This window comes from Onychostruthus taczanowskii, unplaced genomic scaffold (assembly GCF_017590055.1).
Source record: "Onychostruthus taczanowskii isolate IOZ18803 unplaced genomic scaffold, ASM1759005v1 scaffold46, whole genome shotgun sequence".
NCBI lineage: Eukaryota > Metazoa > Chordata > Aves > Passeriformes > Passeridae > Onychostruthus > Onychostruthus taczanowskii.
Window position 1 is genome coordinate 2,714,850 of NW_024502125.1, and position 24,004 is coordinate 2,738,853.

The 24,004-nt window shown below is 35.6% G+C and overlaps 1 protein-coding gene across 1 annotated transcript in view; it reads left to right on the forward strand.

Annotated features, from left to right (window-relative positions):
• RNF180 (ring finger protein 180) overlaps positions 1-24,004 on the forward strand; it is a 62,073-nt gene that overhangs the window by 1,247 nt on the left and 36,822 nt on the right. Inside the window, exons 2-3 of the mRNA XM_041414660.1 lie at positions 983-1,078; positions 4,715-5,662. Of these exons, the coding sequence (XP_041270594.1) occupies positions 983-1,078; positions 4,715-5,662 (1,044 nt within the window). The remainder of the gene's footprint in view (positions 1-982; positions 1,079-4,714; positions 5,663-24,004) is intronic.

The following is a 24,004-nucleotide window of genomic DNA, read 5'->3' on the forward strand; positions in this document are numbered from 1 at the left end:
ACTGATGTTTCAGTGTGTTTTCACAGATTAATTTTAGACCTTCAGACAAAGACATAGCTGAATAATGAATAAAAAAAATGTGGAACAAATTTTAAAACAAATGTTGAAGTTAAAAACACAGTATAAACACTAATAATTAAGTGCATATTGAAGTGCAGGTGGTCTTCACAGATAGAACAAAAAGCCAGTGTAGACATGATAAATGGATCTGTCTTCTATCAATACTTGGAGAATTTTAAGAGCTTCTATCTTCTGTCTATAGCTCCACTTTTAATTTTCAGCAGAATGAAATTTTTGTTTCAATTACTTTAATAACATGGGTGTCAACAACTTTCCTTATTCATAAATTTTAACAACTGGTTTTAGGACTTTCTCACCCGAGTTTCCTTATAATTTTAGCCGTCCCCATAACATTAATTTAGTTAGGTGATTGCTTTTATTTTAGTATCAATTAGTGAAATGCTACAAGTTTTTAGAGTTTTTTTCTCTTCACTTGATTACATTGTTGCTGTAAAAACTCTAAAGTTGCTAAGATTACCGGGTTACTCTGTTAGTTATTCTAAAAAGAATTAGTAAATTCTACTCATTGCATTTGTGCATTGCTGATCACAGGCTTCATGTAAACTACAACTTATATTTTTCTGTCTTTACTGAAAAATTATGCCAGCTGACAGTGATTCTAAAATCAATTTCCAGGTATTCTTGGAAGACCAGCAAATGCATACTTTCTGTTCTTTTAAACAAAACCAAATCACCTCCAGACACCTACGTTTCCACAGGAATTTGCCCAATATTCTTAGATTCTGAAATAGAGAATTACTGACAATATCGACCTGATTTCTAGCTTAAAAAAGCACATAATATTTGAGATTTATTATTTGTTAATGTTTACTGGTTTGGGGGGAACTGATTTCTGGCTGTATTCGACGAAAAAAAAAGCTTACATAAATTCTGAGTATTGATGCAATTGTTTTATTAATAGATATCTCAACCTTCAGCTGCTGGTCAGAATTCTTACAATGTATGGCATGTGAACTTAGAAGCCTTTCCAGAGTGGGTGAAATGTGTCATTGAAAAGGTAGATTTTTTTTTTCTTGCATCTTCATTAATCAGCATGTAAAATAATTAAGGGGGACAAATTTCAAGGACATTATTCTGGCAAGGTCCATGTATGTTACAGAGACCTTATAACTGAAGGAATTCTTCTCAGGAACTTATATCATTACCATTTACAGATGTTTTTTCCCTCTCTTAAATGTTGTTTATTTTTAATTTTTTTTTAATATACACAGAATTGCTACAAGTGATAAATTGTGTTTCCTGCTCTGTAACAGATGAATGTGTTTATGGTTGTCGAGATAACTGTCATGGGCATCTCTGCATGTTTGTCAATGCTTATTTATTACCTAGACTTTGGGGTTTGCTTTGTTTTGATCATCATATCTTGCAGTACTAACATATAGGTTGACAGTGACAACAGGAAGCATATTTCCCCATAAAAGTGGACTGCAGATTTATTAAGAGATCAGTTTTTGGAATATGTGTTTTATACTTAAGTCTTTTATACTTAAGGTGCTCTTTTGTCATATGAATATAAAGTAGATACATTCCTGCAAATTCAAAGGTCTGATGACAAGCCATTGTCACTGCTTTTGAATTTTAACTGCCCATTTGTAAATTACAAATTTCCTGTTGTACTGACTGCTTTAGTTGTTATTTTCTCAAAGTTGTTTTAGATCTAGAAGTTAATGTTGTGGCATAAATACTAATAAGCAGTAGCAGTGTTTTTTGCTGCACAGATTTTCTTTAATGAATCTTTGATTTTGATAAGTAAATTTTATTTGCATTCCTTAGACTTCTCCTTAGACTTCAGTGTACAGTTTTTCTGTATTTTAAGTAATTTCTGCCCTAAGCATACCCATACTGAAAATGATGCACAAAGAGAAAAAAATATTGTTATGCCTGTAGAACTAAACATACAGGAATTTAGAAAACCTTCATCTCCCTTCTTTGTATTGCGCTGTGTGGGGTTTTTTGGTTAAACATTAATTAAACTTTTTAATAGTGACTTCTTTTACTTCAATGCATATAACAGAATAGTTATATTCAGAAACACTAATCTTGGAGGTGTGTTTGAAAATTACAGCTCATGAGTTATGAGTTATAGTATGAGTCACTTTACAGTATCGCCTAACCATGAATCTTTAATAATAAGAAGGCAGTTTTTTACAGGGTTTTTTTGCCTCTTAAATTATTTCAGTATAATTGAATTCAATATTGATAGTAGTATTGTTTTCACTTTTAGCTTTTAAATTGTTCTTTTGCACCTTTAGCTTTTGCATTTGAAAACGTGGAAGGGTCAAACTGGGGACTGAGGAAATACAAAACCCATAGAATGCTTGACACCTTTGCTTAAGGCTGCAGAGGAGCAATTCTCCTCTGGTGAAAAAGGCAGACAATGCAATTCTCTGTGTACACCTTTGACATCTTTGTGTTCATTATGTCACTTAATATCCTTGGAACTCTTACCTCATTCACTTTGTCTCTTCTGGCAAGATCCTGTGTTTTTATGGGTAAGCTCAGGGGGATGCAGGGTGTTAAACAATTCTGACTTAGCTCCATATCCTCCTGAGCTCTGAATAATTTTGTGATCATGTGTTATTTTCTCCTGTATGACTCCTGAATCAAAGGCTAAATCATTTTGCATAAGCGCAAAGTCTATTTGCAGGCTGTAAAAACCCACTGCTTCCCAGCCGGTTCTTTTTTTGCCATCTGTCCCTGTTCTTAACCAATCTCCTTGGATTTCATGTACATATTAGTACAGTTAATCTTCAATAATTACAAATATGTAGCTAGTGCTGCTAGTGACCTTTATTGACCTGGATTTTCTGTTACCCATCACTTATCCCTTGTTTTGGTTTCTTTTTCTAACAATTTCTATTTTTTCCTCTTTATGTAGTCCGTCACTAAATCTGTGTACCCTCAGCTCCCTTCAGATCTTGCTGATTTTCCCCCTACCACCTCCTCCACTAGTAGGCTGTTACTTCTTTTACTGAGTCAGTGCTTCCACACTCCATTGCCAAACTGCAACTAAATCAGTCCCAGGCTCCTTGGTACTACACCTCATCTCCCAGTTTTCTGTGCACATGGGGCATAGAGATGTCCTTTTTCTCCATACTGTATGTTGCATGTGCATTTTTTCCAGGTGTTTAGCCTTCCTAATTTTCGTGAATCATTCCACCTCTCCATTTGAAGATTCAGGATGCTATTCCATGCCAGAGACACCCAATCAAGTCACAAGAAAGTGCTTTTCTCTTAATTTTAGTGTCTAGCCCCTGGCATCTGGGAAATGGAGTGTAGGAGATTTAAAGAGTAAATCTCTGAAGAAGCTTAATTCTTCTTGGGGAATGGCCTGTGTACACACTGGTCAGTCTTATAAACTGAGAGCCATTGTGCATGTTTACAGAATTCTCAAGAATTTGAAAGCCTGTGATTATATGTAAACGATTCTTTTTTCTCCAAGTTAAAAAAAACTGTCCAGATTTAAGTAGATTCTCATAGGTGCAACGAAAAACACATCTTTGATATTTTGTGTAATTTTGAGGTTTTAACCCACAAGGCAGGAGTAAGTTTCTCAAATAAGTGTTTCCAGAACTTCTAGCATTGTGTGTGAAAAATAACCCTTTTTCCACACAAGTTGCTGGGGTTTTTTCTGAAACTGCTAAATTAGTTTTTCTGGCATTTTCTGGAGCTTTCAATAGGACAAGCATCAGTTATGGACATAGCTGTCCAAATCACCTTGAAGGACATTTACAACTGAAAGCAATGCTTAAACTATAAATGTTGGGTAGCCTCTGTATTTATGGTTCTTTATACACTCAAGTGACTAAAGTGTGACTGGAGTTGATAATGTTGTTTCTCATCTGGGCTTTGATCCTACAAACACTTGCATAACTTTAGTCCTCAACAGAACTGTTGGCAGATGAATATAATTGCTTAAAATACCAACAGTTGTCTAAACATGTAGGAGGACTAATAGTTGTATTAATATGTAGGTATTTATAGATCTTTGATATGTATTTCCTTTTGAAAAAGTGCCTTCAGGGTTGAAAAGAAATTAATGGAATTATAAATATTGAAAATTACTGTCTCCTTATATATAGAGTATTGAGGATTTGTCATGTTTCTGCACAGAGATTATGTTGTAATGCTACATACACCAAAATACAAATACCATTTTAAGATTTTGTGGGGTAATCAAAGTGAAAAGCTATATTCTTTTCATAAGAAATCTTCTTCCACCGTACTTAGTATGCAAGAAATGTATCAGCGTTCAGAACACTCAGAAGCTGTGTTTGCCAATTCCAGATTAACATGGGAAATTTATTTCACTGCTTTAAAGATCTAATGTCTTCATTGGTATTGCAGCATTATTCTGTTTATGGACAAATTTTAAATATATTTCAAAGCTCGTACATTTTACAGTGTGTGTTTTAGTTTTCTTAGAATTAGTTATCCCTATAGCAAGCCGAGCTTTGACCAGAACATGATCTATAATGGATTTGCTTTCTGCTGTGAAGTGTCTTTTATTCTATTTGAAAAACAAGAAGAAAATCCTCTTACTAAAGGAGAAAATAACTTCAGTAATTATTTCTTGCTCATTTATTTTCAGTGAACATGTTGTGTTTTATTTTTTTTCTCTTTTTGTCAATAGGCACAGTGGACAATTGGAAAACTGCACTGTCCATTCTGTGAGGCCTGCTTAGGGGGCTTTAATTTTATTTGCAACAAAGAATGTTCCTGTGGACAGTTAGTAAATATACATTTCTTCAAAACTTGGACTGAGGATCAGCCACCTTTCTCAGTTAATTTGTCAAAATCATCAGAGAAACATTTGCTTCTCAAAATTCAGTCTGGTTTTAACAAGGATACCTGCCATGAAGTGGTAACTGCAACTTTGGAAATCATAAATCAAGGGCTTTCCTACACAGCTAGAAGTAATAATGGTGCTGGAAGATTAACAGAAGCACTTTGTCTAGAAGTAAGAGCTCCCAGATATGAGATAGAAAATAAAAAACTTCCCTTAAAGGCATTAAATCAAAAAAGAAATTTCCCTTATTCCTATCCTATAAAAGATGCATGCACTGTAAAACCTTTTCACAGGAGATCATGTAGCTTGGATTTAAATATCAGAGAAAGGCTTGTTTTGTCACCTGTGTTATATGAAACTGGGTGCATGGGAACACTTTACTGTGGCCAGAATGGAAATCCACCTGCTTACGTACAAGGGAGCTTGCAATTAGAGTCCAGTAGGAAAGATGGTAGTTCTTTTCAGGATCTGTATAGTTCCAGGGCTGACATACTACAAAACCAATTCCAAGTTACTTCCGTTACCACATTACTACACAGAGACACTGAAAGTGAGTGTGATTTTGAAGTTACTGGACAATCTTCTGGGAGTGTCATTGCTGATGGGTCACCATTTGTGGTGAATCTTTCCTCACCTACAAGGGCTGTAGAAGACAAACAATACAGCACACCGAGTGGTCTTGTGCAGCCTATGAGTATTTCCTTCAACCAAAAGCTGAGTAAGAGAGAAAGAAACAAATCTAAAAGCCTGAGGAGAAAACAAAGAAGGCGAGAGCAATATCTACAGAAGCAAGTAAGTATTTAAAATTAATTGTGCTAATTTTTTGGTAAAGTTTGACTTGCTTTCTGATTTTTTTTTGTTGTTGTCTTTTAATACTGGATTAATGTGGAACTGTCTAGAGTCAGGTATCAGGCAAGCAAAGATGTATAACCCCTTCCTACATGTAGTTTTTTTCTAATTCCATCATACCAGGTTTTCTTTCTGTGCACAGTCAAAAACATGATGGGTTTTCACTGGCCTTCTTATTGTTTTGTGATGTAATAATAATCTGAAGTGGGAAAAAACACAGTGAAATTTAATCTATGGGATTAAAGAAAAACTAAAAATTTGAATCTTCTGAATGAGGAACCCTACCATGTTAGAATTTTCTAACTTTAAACTAATGGCATTTTGAGTTAACTTCATAGTTAAGAATGTTTTTATACATGTCTTTATTACTCCTTGTAAGATATTATTATATTATAAGAAAATATTTTTCTATGATTAAAGAGTTGATTACTGCTATTTAAAATATTAGTCCTTAATAGGTAAGTATTTTGTCTGCAAATCTTACACAAACTGTTATATATTCTTATCAATTGTACAGTAATGGTTTCCTTCTAAAACCATCTAAAGCAGAACAGAATTAAAGGCAATAGGCTATCCCAATTTGTAGTGGAAGTCCGGGAAGGAAAGCCAGTGATAAAATGACTAACACAGTTTTGGTTTGCTCTCAAATTTAGTAGAACAACTAATGATTAATATGCCTTTAAAAGAAAATTTCTCATCATTAATTTCCTGCAAAAAATAACTGTGTAGTAAGCAAGTGCAAACTTGCTAACTAATCAGAGAAGTAGTATCTGCTCAAGCAATTATTCCTCCTTTGGGTAGATTTGTCATTGTGAATTCAAGATTTAAGAGAGATACTTAGAGGGTTTCTCTCAATTATATGTGAGAACCAGCTTGAAAATGTAATGGGTCTGGGAAATATTATGATCCTTTCAGTATGGTGTGCATATATTCTTTCTATTTTAGGAAGGCTTTTTGTTTTGCTTTAAGACTTAAACTGCTATTGAGACCTTTTGAAAGCTTGTTCTTGTAAAATGCCTCTTTAAAGCTGAGAATCTGGATGTCTTAATAGTGAATACTTGTTTTTTAATAAGCCTATAAAGATTCTTAGCTGTCCAGATCCTTAAAATAGCTTTAAAAATTCCAGATCTCATTGTTTTGGTAGGTGAAATGATGGTGCACAACCACAATGTATATTTTTCATTTTCATTATGTCACCTACAGTCTCTCCAGACACTTTAATCTTTAGATGTTACTTTCAAGAATAAAACATTGTACAGATTTTCTGAATTTTTATAGCTAAGGAAGAAAGATACTTTCAGACCTTTTTCTTGTTAAGGCATGCTTAACCTATTCCAGCATTATTTTACTTACATTGGTTGAGATCTGATTATTGGAGAGATGCGTCTACCCAAATTAAGGTGCAAATGAGACCATATGCTGAAAGCAATAGTATGAATTTCATTTAACAGTAAATGGGAGGTAGAGAGAGATAGAAATAGAAAAAGAGAGAAGGGGAGTGAAAAAGAGTGAGAAAGAAAGATAAAGTAAAAAGGCATCACCAACCATGGTTCCAGACATCATCCCACTGTCCTCTTCTGGTCTTCTCAGTAGAGGGGGGTCCAAGGTCCCCCAAAAACTTCTCCCCATTTTTACACTTCAGCAAAGAAAAGAATCAATGCTCATTGGATACACAGTTCTCCTATTCTCTTGGTTAAATGATCTGCTTGCTTCCAGTGCTGATTAGTCCCACACTCAGTTTTCCTCTTCTTTTGAGTCATTGGACCATGGCCTCTTCCTTCTGAGCTGGACCCAGTCAGAGCTGATTGTCAGCACAGTTGCTGAGCTGGCTTTCCTTGTGGATTCTTTGTGTTCATTATCAGTGCCCCCCCAGCTCGTTTACCTCTTCCTAGTCTGAGGTAATTGGACAATATTACCACCTTCATTTTATCTCTAGTTCCTGTCATGTGACTTAACTTACTATCCAAATTTCCAGAAATTCACAAAGGCATATCCAACTGTGGCACGGGGGACAGGGTGGTAATCAATGAGCAGTTGCCTCGTGTTATGGTTTGCAAGAATGAGCAAAGTCCTTTGGTGATCTTAATGGTGTTTGGGGCAATTTTGATCTTTAAGTCTCTTACAATATTATATAGAAAATTATATACAGTTTATAAATGTTTGTTCTCATCAGTAAGCATAGTTTACAAAATACAAAAGTTTCAAAATTAGTGTGTAAACTAAGTGATTGCTTTCAAGTAGTAGCTTTCAGAAGAAGATACTTTGGTTTGGGTTGATTATCCTTGGTGAGAGTTTGCAATCATGGCATGGAATATTTAAATGGGTCTACTTCTTAGACTGTGTCAAACTGCACATGTGGCTACTGCAGCTGTGGTTCCCAGTGCTGAGGTGTCTTCCCAGGAGAATGTTATTCTAGACAGTCACATCCTCTGTACAGCCTGACGTATCAGAATGGTCCTCTGTCATGCATTTTTTTTTTTTTTTTTTTTTTTTTTTTTTTTTTTTTTTTTTTTTTGTGTATGTGTGTTCTAGCAATCCTCCTTGTAATGTGGATTTTGACACTCTGGTACTTCCAATAGAAAGCTGATCTGTGGTACTTTGTAACCATATTTTCTAACACACCGTATGTGTTTAAGCAATCAGTAAAATTTCACGAAGAAAAAACATAAACCTCTGGCTGGATGGAGTGAAAGAGTTTTAATAAATGGAAGTGAGAAATATATAATTTAAGTACTTTTTTAAGAACTATTTCAGTGCAGCCAAACCTTGATATGAAGTAAATATTTTCAAAGATGTTCCGAAAGCATTGAGCATATCACTTTTATCTTTAATTAAAGCTTTTCTGGAGAGCAGTCAAAGATAACAAACCTGTTCAGACTTTGGAATTTCTTTGTAAATGTAAGGGCTGCTTTATTTTGTAACAAGATAAGTATCTGTCAAAGGTTTTCTTCGGTCTTGTAGAAAAGCAAAGTGCAACCATAAATATTGTGTGGCAGCAGAATGTACTCTGTCATTAAATTGAACATAGGAGTGATTCTGTGAGCTCCTGATCTGCACTTCGTCCAGAGGCTTGCATTAATGGAGGTTCTGAGGTGTAGGAACAGGACTGAACTAGCTAGCTAACAGCAGAGGGACCCGGGATGCTTGAAATTTTTATGTGTGTGTGCACATCTGTGTTCATGGGGGATTTTTAGTCTTCTGTTAGGATATGATTATATTGTTAGCACGTGTTAATTATGTAAACTGTTAGGGTATGACAGTAGCTACTTAAGTCTAGGAGTTGCCAATATTAGTAATGATTCTTGTTATGGTTGCTGTAGCTAAGCAGATGAAGTACGTCTTTTATCAATTCCATTTTGTGTGTATCTTATATGTTTACATTGTTTGCTAATGAGAAAGCTTGTATTAGTTTTCTGGAAGATCTCAAAAAATACAATTTGTGATTTCTTCAGATACATTGCTTTTTTTCTCACAATCATTTTACATAGAGGAAGGCTCTGCAGTCAGCTTCAAAAGTGCAGTATCCTCTTGGAAAGGATCCTGATTTGTAGGGAAAAAATGCTGACGGTCTTGCTTCATTTCTGAATGACACTTGACTGGTTCTTTTGAGTCTTTTTGAAAACCTCAGTGTTTTATCTGACAAAGATGGCTAGTGGTCAGTTTCCAAAAAGTCAGTTTGCTTTTCCTGCTCCCAGTGGTAATCTAAACTCCAGATAAACAGGTGGGTGATATATAGCATTGTTTGTCCACACTGTCAGGTGCTGGTATCTTGCCCCACAGCCTTGAGTTTTTCAAGTTCATACTGATCCTTCTAGCAACCGAGAGTCTTGTAGTGAAAGTGCTAGGCTTTCAAGGTTTAGCTTGTGACCAAAGTTAGCTTAAGCTATGCAAGTCTTTTGTTTATGAACATAATAGTTTACAGTTCTTTTTCTTGCATGGTCATATTTTTATTGAAATTGTAAATCCTTCATGTGTCTAGTTATGCATTTGTGTACTCGGATTTCATTCACTCTTTCTGTGATGATGCTCATAACGATTTATTCTCAGTTTGCATATGGATCTCTCAGCTGGCCACTGGGGGGCTAAAAACATACATGGAATAACTGCTGTTGGTTGTTGTATCATAGAAAGATAAGAAAAGTAAACCAAATTAACTGCAGCTATCTGGTCAACTAGAGAAATTGCTGTCACAGCTAAACAAAGTAAAGCTAAGGAGCAAGCAGGGCAAGGGGAGTCAGCTGCAGCAAGCGTGGCTAGCCTCAGCCCTGATGCCTTTCAAAGTCAGTGCTGAGCTAGTGGTTGTTCTTACAGCAGCAATCCTGCATTCCAGGGTAATGCATGTGGGTACATGAAGTAGTGTCTTTTTTAACTTCCTGAATAAAGGAGGGTTGCAGCTGAGCTGAAGTTTCTCTTTGCTTTTGCTCTGGTTGTAACTATTGTTGCTACATGACCTTTGTTATTAGCACATTCATTCTGTCACTAATTATAACTGGATTAAGAAGAAGGTATTAGGAATGATGGATTCATGCCCAAATGCATGACATACTTTTGCAAAACTGCAGTTGTGGTTTCTGTGGAAGTGGTAGCTGTGTAAAATAGCATGTAACAGCTACTGTTTTCTGAGCTGCACCTGAATCTCCTGTTGCAAGCATTTAAATGTCAACATTTTAGAGTTTTAATTACTTTTAGCTGTAATGTTTTAATGCCATTATTTGTGATTACAGCTTTTAAGGGTATTTTCTGACCTGACATCTTCTACTCTTTGACATGTCTTGTCAAAGCTTGGTGTTAATAATAAGTGAATAGATAGTTTTGCAAATTTGTAGGAAGAACTTTTGCTTGCATTTGGTTATGAGTTGTGTTGTAAGCAACACTTCTGTTGGGAAGGAGGGAAAATTGCTTAGGATGCTGCTGGATAGAAACAGTATATCAGGATTGTCTGTATGTATTTTAATATATTTTATGATCATCTTGAAGCTACATTATTTAGACTAGAATATAGTGTAGCTGCACTGTCATAGTAGCTCTAATTAAGGCCAAAATAGCTGGCTGTGCTGTGAATTTATTCCTTATAATTTAAATGAAATATAGGTTATTAAGCTGCTTGTCTACAAAATTCTTTTAGTATATATAGAATGATCACAGCAGAGTGAATTTCCAGGAGCTGTTATGCATTATGTGCCCATCTTGCAAAAGACAGAGGGGGTCATCTGCTGCTTGCCGTGCCAGGCTAGCATTGGTGTTCAGAATGCTAAGATACAATAGTGTTCACTGACATATTTGTGCTTTTCTTGCATCCTTGGTAATGTGTAGTTTTTCTGAAGGGGGACACAGAAGGTCTGCAAATGCAGCCACCTCTGTCTTAAGTCATAATGTACTCACAGTGCTACAAAACCCAAAGGGTCAATGGCTGGGGTAATGTCCCATGCCACAACTATGATCTGATCCATCCTCACAGGCACTGTATCTTGCTGAATGAAAACAACAAAAGAGAGAAACAGCCCATTGAAATTAATTACATATTTTATTGCTGTCTGGGAAAAAAAAGAAAAACAACAACCAAAAACCAATGTGTTTTTTCAATAGGTAATCACAGAATCTTTGCTGCTGTTCAAGGCTCTGTTGATTGTTATTCCAAGAAAATACTGATGACCAGCCTAGAACCTTAGAAGTACTCTTCACTTTTTTCTTTTATGAACTGTAAGGCTTAGAAACTATTATTTTAGTTTCTCTAGAACCTTACAGACAACTTGGATCATAAGAATTTTTGAAATTTGCAGTCTCTCAGCTGAGAAAGACAATGACCTGTTCACAGAGGTAGGTTGCAATATTGTGCAGTTAGGTGAATCCCATAATTTCAGCAGGAATTCTTATTACATAGATAGAGTGAAGAGCACACTAAATTGCAGTTACATAAGATGCTTTGTGGCAGATGAAAATCAAAGTTCAACAATGGTAGGAACAATAATACAAGAGTGCTTTCATATTACGATTTTTACTGTGTATAACCAGAAGAGCAGCATCAAATACACAGTAAAGAGAGAATTTTACCAAAAAAACCCCAAATTTTGTGCTCCTGGTTCTTCCTTTCTATGAATTGTTACTGACTCATTCTCAGTGACTAAGAGTTTGAGTAGGTTTTTTATTTCTGATTAGTTTTCAGAACTCTCTGAGTACATATAACTGAGGTAAATGAAAGATGGTTTTTATGGAAATTTGAGTGCAGGACTTGGTTCTCCAATTTTTTCTTTAATTTCTTTATTTTTAGGAAAAAAATTCCTAACATCTGTGAGAATTAAAGCTCTCTACTATTTCACAGAATCAGAATTATAGGATGGTTTGGATCATTTTCACCCCTCTGCCCCTCTGTCTTCCTTCCAGTAGACCATATTGCATCCAGCCTGGCCCTGAACACTTCCAGGGATAAGGAAACCACAGCTAATTCTTCATGCTTTGTAGCAGTCAATGTGTCTAGGAATGTTATTAATCCATCACCTCTCATTAACTTTAATGGTATTTAACTCCAAAGCATTTTTATTTCATCATCATCTCTTCTGGGAGAAAATAATTCTATCCAAAAATAATTTTTTTCTTTACATTTCTTTCATTATGCAAGCAGTCACTGAGCAAAAGTCATTGTACACATCCAAAAGGCATCATGCTAACAGAACAGATCAGATTTCATACAAACTGTTTCTGCATTTGACAAGCAGTCAGTGATTTTACTAGGAAATGGCAAAGTAACAAATTCGTGAAAGTAATTTTTATACATAGCACTGCAAAATACTGAAGAGGTGGTGTATAGTAACAGCATTTCAGAATTAAGGAAATAATTCAGAACTAAGGAAAGATAGCACCTGCTTTTACAGCTAAAGAAGCTGGCAGTCTTTCGGGCATAATAATGTCCAAAAAACAAGTTTGTATGAAAATGTTAGATAAAACAAAAGTTTCCTATGCTATAATGTAACACCCTTATGTCTGTAAACCTGTGATGCCATTTTTTAAGCTAGCTGTTGCCAAGATTTTGTTTGAAACACTGCTTTTTCTGGTATCACATGATCCTCTAATGCTTTGTATCAACACTTAAATTACAATGATTTGTGATTTGCTAATGTTTTATATCAACACCTAAATTATAATGATTACACATCAGAAGGGAATTATTTCCTTTTAGCTAAACATGCTTCACATTTACTACAATTTAGAATTATGGGGGATGGAATGTGGGGGGGGTTGTTTCTCTTTTAATTTGCGTTCAGGAGTCTGTGTGCTTCATGTGAGAATGATAGGAATTTGTCACTTCCCCTTATTAATAATTTGTAATCAAGTTTCTATTTAAAGTTATTTTGCCTTTCATTTGAGCATGAGGAGATAGCATGTATTGTTTCCAAAGCCTGTAGAGTGGGGTATGAGCAAGAAAACATTTGGACATACTGAAAATGAGGAAAGTAAATGTCCTGATTCATTAAAGATTTATCTTTTTGAAAATGCTACCAGTCTGAAGAAACTTACTCATTTGACAAGGGTTTCTCCCTGTAGTCTTAAAAAAAATCGATCTAAAACTTTGATGAAAGGTTAATCAAATCTAAATTTTTGTAGGTCAAAAAGTTGAAGATATCTTACTTTCATATTTTGTATATCTCATTATCTTCTGTCTAGAGTGTGAGGAGAGATTACACTACTTAGACTAATCAATCTTGTATAATTAGTAGAACTATGTACAATCAAATATTTGACATTATGAACATTCAACTAAATAAATAATTTGATGCTTCTCTCAAATGTAATGGCATTATTTCTTTCATTTGTATTTTGTTCAATAGCTTTTAAAAGCTATTTTGAGTTTTGCTTTGGATTTAGACTTTTTGCTAATACAGATTGTGAAGCAAATTGAAAATAATTAGCTAGCAGCTTGGGAACTAAAGTGGGATTTTACCTAAAGGAAACTGAGGGGAAGAAACTGGTGAAGAAAGATGATTCTCACTTTCTTCCATAAATGCAAAAATTTTAATTAATTTTGGTAATTTGGTTTTGGTAAAAGATCTGTAGAAATTGGAGAAATGACTAACCAAAAAAAACTTACCGAACAAAAACACACACACAAAGTGTGCAAAACCAAGAATTTCATGGACTTTGTAAAAAGTAAAATGATAAAACCAAAAATATATGTAATCTAGAATATCTCAGTTTCCCTTTTCAGATTAAAATTAATATGTGTCAGGAAGAGGAGAGCTAGAATTATAGTGCAACTCTGAAATGCTCTTTACTAGAAAAATAAAACTCCATCTGTCTGCTTATCCCAGTGTTTTTCTTGTCATACTAGTTTTCAAGCCAAGCAATTTACAGATTAAGAAAATAAGTAATGGAAATTATTTAATTAATAAGAAATAGGGCAAGTAACATTCATTAAAACATCAAAAAGGTCATGGTGAAGGAAATAAAATACATTAAATAGTGAAAGAAGCCAGGCAATGTGGAGTGTTACATTGAGTAGGCTCCCTGAATTGGAAAGAATAGATGACTCTGGAGCATTCTGACTGTGCTCCATTTAGATGTAGCAAAATGTTTGTTAAAAAAACAACAAACAAACGTGTATGAATAGCATGAAACATTACACTTGTGATTCTTAGAAGAAGTTAAAAACTGCGTGCCAGTCATTCTTCTGGAAAAAGCTGAAAACTGTGGGCTTATCATTTGTAGGGAAAGAAATTTACAATCTTCCTTTTTGTGTGTTTCCTCAATGTTTTCTGCCCTCTTTTTTCATTCCAGCTGCAATTTATAATTTGGTAAGTTTTATTCAAATAATTGCTAATATTTTGGAAATTTTAGGAAATGAGGTATATATGCTCTGTGTGAAATATGGTTCTGGAGCTTTGTAATAGGGAAGGATACAAGTCATAAGGCAAAAACCTGTAGACATCAAGTCCCACTGCAGCAGACCAGCAGCACTGGCACATCCAGAAACAACGTGTCCTCCTGAATAGGGCCTGCTGTTCTTCAGTCAGATTAATTTGCTTTTATTCATCTACTCTGATGCATATAAAATATGTGGTTTAGAGAACTACTTGTTCGTTTTATTGACAGTATTGGAAAACAGGATTCTAGAACAGCAAAGAGAAAAAGACAGCATTGCATGTGGGCAATTGCATATGAGGTTTTTTTGCATTTTTCTAGAAAAACCCATGAAGTGGGTTTGGTGCTCCATCTCAGTTTCTACAGGACAGACAAGGCTGTAGAAAAATAATGTGAAGAGATTGTTTAAAGAGTAGACATGGATAGACCTGGTAGTTCCTCTTGGCTACATAATGACACAGCATATACTATTAAGTCGTCCTTCTTTTGAGATGGGTCTGAAATCCAGACTGAATTGAGTATGTCAATTATGTTACAGTAAAGAGAAGTACTACTTTTGGTGTATTAGCAAACTGAATTTTCTGTTTATGCATTAGAAAAACTGCTGAACAGAAAGAATTCTGCTAGATAATCAATTCTCTTCATCAGGGAACCACTAAACTGAAAGGCAGAACACCATTTTTGCAGTTGCTGAGACAATATGCTGCTCTTTCCATCTGCAGCACAGCACAACAGACTGATCTGGTTTCTAAAAGCTGTTTTAGGAGGATATAAATAATGTACTAGAATCACTACTAGATTAATCTTTCTGGATTGAAATCTGTTAATCTATAGAATCCACATTTAGAACGGTATTAACCACTGTGGGGATGTGTGTCTTTTGGATTCCTTTTGTTCCAAAAGTACCCCAATTCCCTTTACCTTAAGTATAAATGCAATATTGATTATGCATGGAAACTGTTTTAATATAAATGTGTGCACAGTACTGAATTTTTGAGGTAGATGTGGAAGGTATAGTATGTGACCCAACACAGTGGGAACAGAATGTTCTGAGGATGTCTTTGGCTCAACTTGAGCCACTATTAGTATAATATAATCTTACTTTATAAAGATGCAGTAGAATGTAGTTGCTCAGCCAGAGTGCTAAGAGGGGCTCCCAGTTCTCTGCATTTCTCTGTATTGAATTTATGTAAAACCTGTTAGGGGCAGCAGCAGTGAACATCTTGTTGTCTCTAGAGGAACATTATATGATTCTCTGTTTCTCTTTATCTATACCACTATTTCATCAGTTACAGCTACAGAAATACATTGCTCCCTTGCTTTTGACAGATTTCATTTGGCATTTTGAATCTCAATACATCCAGTGATCTTATTAGATGAGATTCACAGTATCTGTTCATCTGTCCTAAGTTTCTCTACCTAATATTCTACCTGTGTTCTTGGCAGCAGTTTGCCTTTTTTGCCCTTCCATATGCTGTACATGACGCCATATCAGAAGACTTTAGACCACTGCAGCTGCTTTTTTGAATTCTCATGTGTTTTCTCAGCATTTTATCTTCAATTTCTTATTTGAACTTTGAAATACCTTGGGGTATTTTTTCCACTTGTCTTCCATCAGTCCTTTGTCATTTTTCAAATATGGTTGTGCATGTGCTGTCGGAACAGACTTGCTGTACTTTTGTATGTAGTGTGCTTTTTATCATCATTTATTGTACACAGCATTCAATTGTTCAAGTCATTCCTCAGGAAAAAATAGGCAGAAAATGGGATTTTGCACATAGTGGAAGAAAACAATTTTTGTATCTCAAAACGGGTACCATAAGAAACTTTGTCAGTATTTTCCAACCCTATACATGGTGTATGAAATGTGAACTGTTGCATTTTTGTGCCATAGGTATAGAAACTCTGAAGCAAAACCCCTCAGCTAGTGAATTATGACCCAAACGTAGCTCGCATCACTGTCTGCACTCCTTTGTGTCCCATTCTAGTTTGTAAGCAATCCTTCATGTGTGGTGAGGGAAGAGACCTGGCACAGGCAGAGCTGATTGGCAGTTCATTGACAAACGGTGCCTCTAGAATCCAAGAATGAGACCACTTAGCCTAAGGAAATAAATTCAGGGTTTTTTTCTTTAGCTGTCTCTTGTCTCTTTCTTTAGCTCTCCTGCTATGATGCATAGGACTGCAGCTGAAGGTGGAAGAACAACAAAAGGTAGTGGAACTTGAGTGCAAATGCATGTGCTTCACTGCTTCTACTGTACTTTGTTGTGAAGCTAGACTATAAAAAAATAAAAGGGGCATGGGGTGAAACAGAGCAAGCTCACTGGAGACTATGACTACTTACACCAGTGAAATCTAAGTAGAAAACAGGGTGATGCCCATCAATTTTCCCTTATGTTGAAGTTGAAGAAATAGACCAGGAACTTGTGGGTGTATGTGCAACACAGGATGGAGAGTGTCTTTTATTCATTTAGCTCTATCTTTTTGCTTTTAGGAAAGAAATTAAGACATATTAGTAAAAACCAAATTGAAGCCATTCCATAGTTTGCACCAGAGCTTCACCTGTTTTTTCGTCTAATCTAAGGAATTTTTCTAAGGACACCACACCACTAATTTAGTGTAGAATGTTTATGTTTATAAAATCCAGAAACAAAGCAGTGCTTTGTTTAAATTTTGGTTTTTGAAATTTGTGCTGAAGTACAAACTTCTTATCAATGCCAGTAGCTCACCTTTCCTGATTTAGAGCCTGTTGGTGTAAGATGCGTCTTCCATGACACATTGTTGTGGAAGCTCACTAGGAGTTCAAGGTCCCTGCTACTTTACAGAATAGTCCTTTTGACAACTAATAACCAAGCTAGATTTTTGGCAGAAGAAAGAATAAAAGGTATGGCATTGTATTATGCTGCATCATGTTCCCTTCTTTGGGGTTCCTACTAGATTTTTTGAGACTGTCGGAACAACACCAGGCTGTCAGAACAGTGGATGGGCACAGGGTGTTTGTGACTGAGTCAGAAATTTCCAGGAATTATGTTTTGCTTTTGTCAAGCATGAACATCAATGAAAGGTATATGACTCACCATCCTGCTGATACGCTATTGCAATTTAGTTTTGTGAATTATATTCTGGGAAACTTGCACAGTTCTTTCTTCAAAATACCAGCACGTTCAAACTACATGGCAGTGTCAAAACACACCAGTATCTGATTGTTTTTTTAGTTTAAATGATGGTGTGAGTAGGCAGCATAGGTGGTGGTTTCATGTTAAAGTGGATGAAAAGGAACCCCCATAATATTCTGGCCAGAACTGGCTGCTTCTCTTGTCTCATCTGACCCATGTTACCCTGGTTCAGAGAGGAAAAAACCTAAAACTAAATATTTCTCTAATTGCTTTTTGTGCTGCATCAGATCCTGTTGGACTTACTAGTTTGCTGTAGCCAGCATAATAATATAGTTGGAACGATGTGATTGGAGGTAAACAAATGTTAGCTGATGGATCAGCTGAGCTAGAACGTGAAAATATGGCTTATACTTTTGATTTTTGCTACTAATTTGTTCCATAGTCTAACAGGAAATGTCTTGATAGGAAATGTTTCTGTGTTAAAGGAAATGTTCTTTTGTTAAAGTCTTGGTTGTTTTCCTATCAGCAAATCATCTTCGCTTGCTGGATGTTTCTTAAGATGGCTATAAAAATGTAATTATTCTCAGTGGAAGTGTATGAGACATTATCCAGAACTGATTTACTGTGAAAAGAATTAAGTTGAGGACTAGAGTATTATCATTGTGTATTGAAACCCTGACTTTATAATGTGTATATGAAACTGATCCAGGTTCTATCTCTCTAAATTTTGAAGATGGACTTTTGTATCTGCTTTTGAGATTTTCTATGCTCACATATTTAATGTATTTAACAATTCATGCTTAAATCATATGGCATATACAGTGATACATTGTTTTGCTGTATGGTCAGGAAGTTTGTATTTTGCCTCTATAGCATTTTTATACTGCTGTAGAAATTATAGGGATTACTGGGTGGGGATGGTGTTGAAAAGTACTACTTTTTCTGCAATAGAGTCTAAAACATTATTTAAAAATTTAAAAACTGTGAAAGTAAATTTCCTCCCATGTTGTATAATAAATCTTAAAATACCTGGGAGGTGGGGAGGATGGATCAGGGAAAAGGTGGGATAGGGAGAACAAGTACTGTGGAAAAATGTGTTGTTTCCAATTTAATTAAGAACAGTTTAAGCACCTGCACACTACCATTTATGAAGAGAATTTATGAAAGATACTAAAACAAGTTTTTATTTTTTCATTTATGAAAGGACACATCTGAACCCCCAGTTCCAGCTGTCTGTTCAACTTCGGTAGTGAAAACTATTTAACAGTTACCACTTTAGGGAGCACTTCTTAGGCACTGAGAGCAGCCTGCTCATCTAGTCATGCAATTGCCCTCTTTCCACAAGGCACTGAGCATATTTTTGGGTTAAAAAATGGGTATGGTAACACAGCAAAAGTACAATACAAACTATGTATCTGGTGAATTCAGTGTTTCCTAAGATACTAAAATATTTGAGAGGGGTACATTTTAATTTACACTTAATGATGCAGGAGCAATGAAAAGGAGCATCCTGCCTAGCAGTTGTGCCTGGGTGACCTTCATGCTGATAATGTTGGGTAACCAAAGTCTGAATCCTAAGACTGAACTTAGTCCTCAGTTTATTCTAGGAAAGACAGTTTTTCACTCTTGTTTTTGGCTCCTTGCTTTGTACTAAATTTGGTTTGAGTGGACATGATTGTACAGCATAAGCATATTAACTATAGAATTAACTACTCTCTACAAGCATTTTTAAAACTGAATTGGAATTACAGAACTGACTGTATTTTTAACATTTGGTAGCAGAAAAATTGCCCAGACATTTTTCAGAGAACTTCAAGGTCTTAAAAGTCAGTTGCATTTTAATTTTATCTCTGTAGAAAATTTTTAATGTCATGTCAGAATTTTGGAAAATTAAAAATATTCTCTGAAAAAGAGAATGTATTCTGGAAATCATAGAATCAGAATGGTTTGGTTTAGAAAAGACCTTAAAAGCCATATATTTCCAATCCCACTGCCATTGTCAGGGCTCTTTCCATTAGACCAGGTTGCTCAGAGCCCTATCCAACTTGGCCTTGAACACTTCCAGGGATGGGACAGATACAGATTTTCTGGGCAGACTGTGCCAGTGCCTCACTTCCCCCACAGTAAACAATTTCTGCCAAATATCTGATCTAAATCAGCCCTCTTTTGCTTCATAGCCATTCCTCCTCGTCCTGTCACAGTATGGTCTTGTAAAAAGTCCCTCCCCATCTTTCTTGTAGGACCCTTCAGGTGCTGGAAGGCGCTGGAAGGTCTCCCTGGAACCTTCTCTTCTCCAGGCTGAAAAATTCCAGCTGTGTAAGACTCGCCTCAAAGGAGAGGTGCTCCAGCCCTCTGATCAACTTAGTGGCTCTGCTCTGAAGATCAGTAGTTAGTTCAGTGAGATTACAGCCAGAGAAACTTTTTAAAGACTGGTGTGAGAACAATGACATGCTATAGTGAGGCTGGAAGACCAGGGTCTTCTAATTCAAATTTAAGTTCAAACTGATGCAAAACTGATGCAAAAGCATGTTGAATTTTCCAGGCAGTATTTTCTCTGAGAGTATTGGGTACCATGTAGGTACTTCATTGGAGCACTGAGAATCCTGGGGTCTTTCAAGAGATGAAAATTATGAAAAACCCAAACACTGGTTGAATGATCATCTTACCCAATTGCAAGAATTTTGTATATATGTATGTGTATAAGTATATGCCTGGTGCAAACCACAAATCGTCTCCAATTTGGAAGATTGTAGTATTTTTTTCAGATGCAGTAAAGTTGCTACATTGATTGTGGTAATGTGGAGCAGTCTGAATTATTAATTTAGTTTTGTTTTAAAGGTAAAATAGTTTTTAATTTATTATGCTATAAATTGCAATATATGCTTTCACAGAGCTGTTATCTGTATTTGAAAATTTTAAGTGAATATCTAATTTTGATATTCGTAAATCAGTATGCTCAAAACCAGTATAATCTAAAACTAAAAATACATATTATCAGAAGTGTTTAAGAGGCTCTGGTTCAGGTAATAGATTTTAAGTTTCAAGAGATTCATTGTTTGCTGGGTTATTGTTGCAAATATCTTTGAAATAAGTAATTTTATTTACAACTTTAATTGGCAAAAAGCCTTTGTCAATTTGGTAAAACAAATTCACACTTAACTGCCTAGGACCATAGACAGTAGATCTCTATAAGGATAGTTTCTGATAGTAACATACATTTGTTTTGCCATACTGAAAACTGAAGTTAAAACAGCTATACTCAAATCTGGAGAGCCTGTGTTCTCTAAGGATTTTTCCTGGATTCTTTATGCCTTGTAAAAATTGTTATAATTTTTAACTGAAGTGAGTCATAGTTCTTCTAAGAATCATGTTAAACTTTGAATTCTTAAAAGAATTGCAGCTCTACAACAAGGAACTATATCAGATAGCCATATGACCATTTTTACTATGTGTACAGCTGCACATTTTATAAAATAATATTTGACAGTATTTTTCCATTATAAAGTAACTTTTTCCATTATAAAGTACTTTTTCCATTATAAAGTAATCTCATTTGTTGCAAGTGGAGACCTAAATGATAGTATTTGTTCTATAAATGAGTGTAAAGAGAGAAATGAGACACCAGCATCTCTTTGATGTTAGTATGTGTACCTTTTAAACTTCTGCAAGACTGTCCTTTTTAAATACAGACCTAGAAAACTGTATCATTTCGATTGTCTGACTATGTGCTTTTGTTGTAAACACAGAAAATTAAATGTTCTTCCTGGGAAAAATGAGAACAAAGTCATATTCTTTGTCAAGGGCAGTGTCCGAGGTCCTTTCATGTCAGTGTCCTTGCTACAAGGTAGTGATATGTTGTTTACACTATTTGATTTAAATTTTTGTTTGTACCACATTTAGACACTCAGAAAGTGACCAGTCTTTGGAAATCTACAACAACTAGAGACAAGGCAGGCATCATATTTTGGCATTAATTTATCAGAATCTGTGTTGATGTGTTATCTTTGCATTCTCAGGAGTATCTTAGTGACTAGATTTGGTGCCAGGAAGAACAGGTTGAACTAATGAAAGCAGGTATGTAGTACAGACCTAGGGACAAGTTCATAATCTCCTTTCCAATGTTATCTGTCATTGATTTCCTTCATCTTAGTTTGGTAGGCATATGGTAATGGGTTTTATAAAAATCATAGAAGAAAGATTTCACTGGGTTTTATTACATTACAGAATTGGTTTGGGCTTTTGACAAGATCTTTTCACGTAATGTTTTAAAGCACTTAAAGCACTCTTCTGGCATTGAGAAAATAACTGCTGAAACTGAAAGCTTACATGCAGTAATGGAAGGAGCAACGTGAATGAACTGTGATTGAAGGCTGAAGAACTATTAAAAACTTGTCTATATCATTTAGCATAGTATTATAATGGTGTCTTATTTTTATTGTGCAATTATCATCCATCACTATGGAACAAGTTACTTGGGTTTTTTGGTGTGGTTTGGTTTGGTTTGGTTTGGTTTGGGTTTGTTTGTTTTTTGGGGGGGGGGGATTTTTTGTTTGTTTTTTAATAAAATTACTTGTGTATGCCTCTTTATTCCTGTCAAGATACAGTCTTTGGAGGAGTAATTAAACACTTAGTAATATCTGCTCAGTGCCTTCAAGGGCTGTGATATGCTGACCCCAGCCAGCAGACAAACACCCACCCACCCAGCCCCTTGCTTGCTCATCTCTCTTGCAAAGGCAAATAGGGGACCATTCTTGTGGGAGCAAATGGAAGGAGTGTGAGAACACTCACAGATCAAGATAGTGAAAATTTAACAGGCAAGGTAAAAGCTCTGTGTGCAAGCAGAGCAAAAAGTTTTTTCACTCCTTTCTATCAGAAGTTAGATGTCCAACTGCTTCCTAGGATTCAAGGGCTTCAGCAGATCTGATGGCTGCTTGCACAGGGAAATATAACCACAAACATTCACCCCTTCATCCTCATCTCCCTGAGTATGACACTCGGTTGCATGGGTCACCTGTCTTGACTCTACCAACTCCCAACTTCAAGCCCAGTCTCACAGCCTGTTAGAAACAAGAAAGGAAGCATTCCAAGGTATGAAGCAATAGCCAAAACATAGGTGTGCTGTCAGCACTGTTTTCGCTACAAATACAAAGCACAGACAATTTTATACTGTGTATGAGGAATTTTTTTTTATTTCTGCATTTGGTTAGTTTTTTGACACACCTTCCAGCTTTTCTCTGCATTTTCTTCCCAACAGCCTCTTTAGTTCCCGAGTCTGTTTCATACACCACTAAATAATCACAGTTAAATAACTAATGTTGACATTGATGGACTTCAGAACTAAGGCTGCACTCAGGCTTAAGCAGGACAGTGCTCACATCACTGAGTTTTTCTTTCAGATTGTCTCTGTCAGTTAATTACTTTTGAAGGTTTATCTGAGTACTAAAACTTCTTTTTAGCAACAGAATGTTAGGTGCTAGAAGATTTGAGTTTGTCATGCGCTCTAAGAATTTGTGCTGGTTTTACCCTTCACAAAGGCTTTATGTTACATCTTCTGCTTGAAGGCTTTAGCTTGTGTCCTTTAAGATCCAGATTTAAGTGCTACCCTTGCATGGAGTGCACTGTGAAAATCATAAAATGAAAAGTTTGTAGCAGAACAAGTTTTATTCTTTGTAAGATTGGCAGGCTTTTGAACAGTGTAAAAGTGAGCTTTGTTGCTCCAAACATGCCCTGCTTTTGCCTGAAGAACTGACATAAATAATACATCTAAAAATGCTCACAGTTTGTCAGCTACAAACTTATATTAAGGAGGCAACCAACCCAGCACAATCAAATTAAATGGCATTGGTTTGCTTTGTGTGCTTCGCTGTATTGGGTCTTTTGTCTTTGCCTGTTATGTTTCCTCATTAGAAAATATTTTCTCTGTCCTACTAAACTAGGACATGCATGCTGTCCACATTAAGGAGATGAAAATTATTAGCTGACATCAGGAAGTTTCTAAGACCTTACTAGTGAGTCCCAAGAACATGAGGGAGGCTGTTGCGTGAGGTCTGTCCTCTACCTCAGTCTGCTAGCATTATTTTTATAATATTTCAGTTTTTCCCCTCACTGTTATACTAAACGCAAAGTATGAAGTAGTGTCTTTGCTTAATGTCAGTATAGATAATTAAAAATGAAACAATCTTAATGTATTAATGATAGTGGGCATCTCTTGGATTTTTCAGAAAGGGGATAGATATTCTAATGTCAAAGTATAGTACAGGACTTTGCCACAAAAATAAATTGCAGTTTATTTTACACCATGTAGAACAATAAGTCTGAA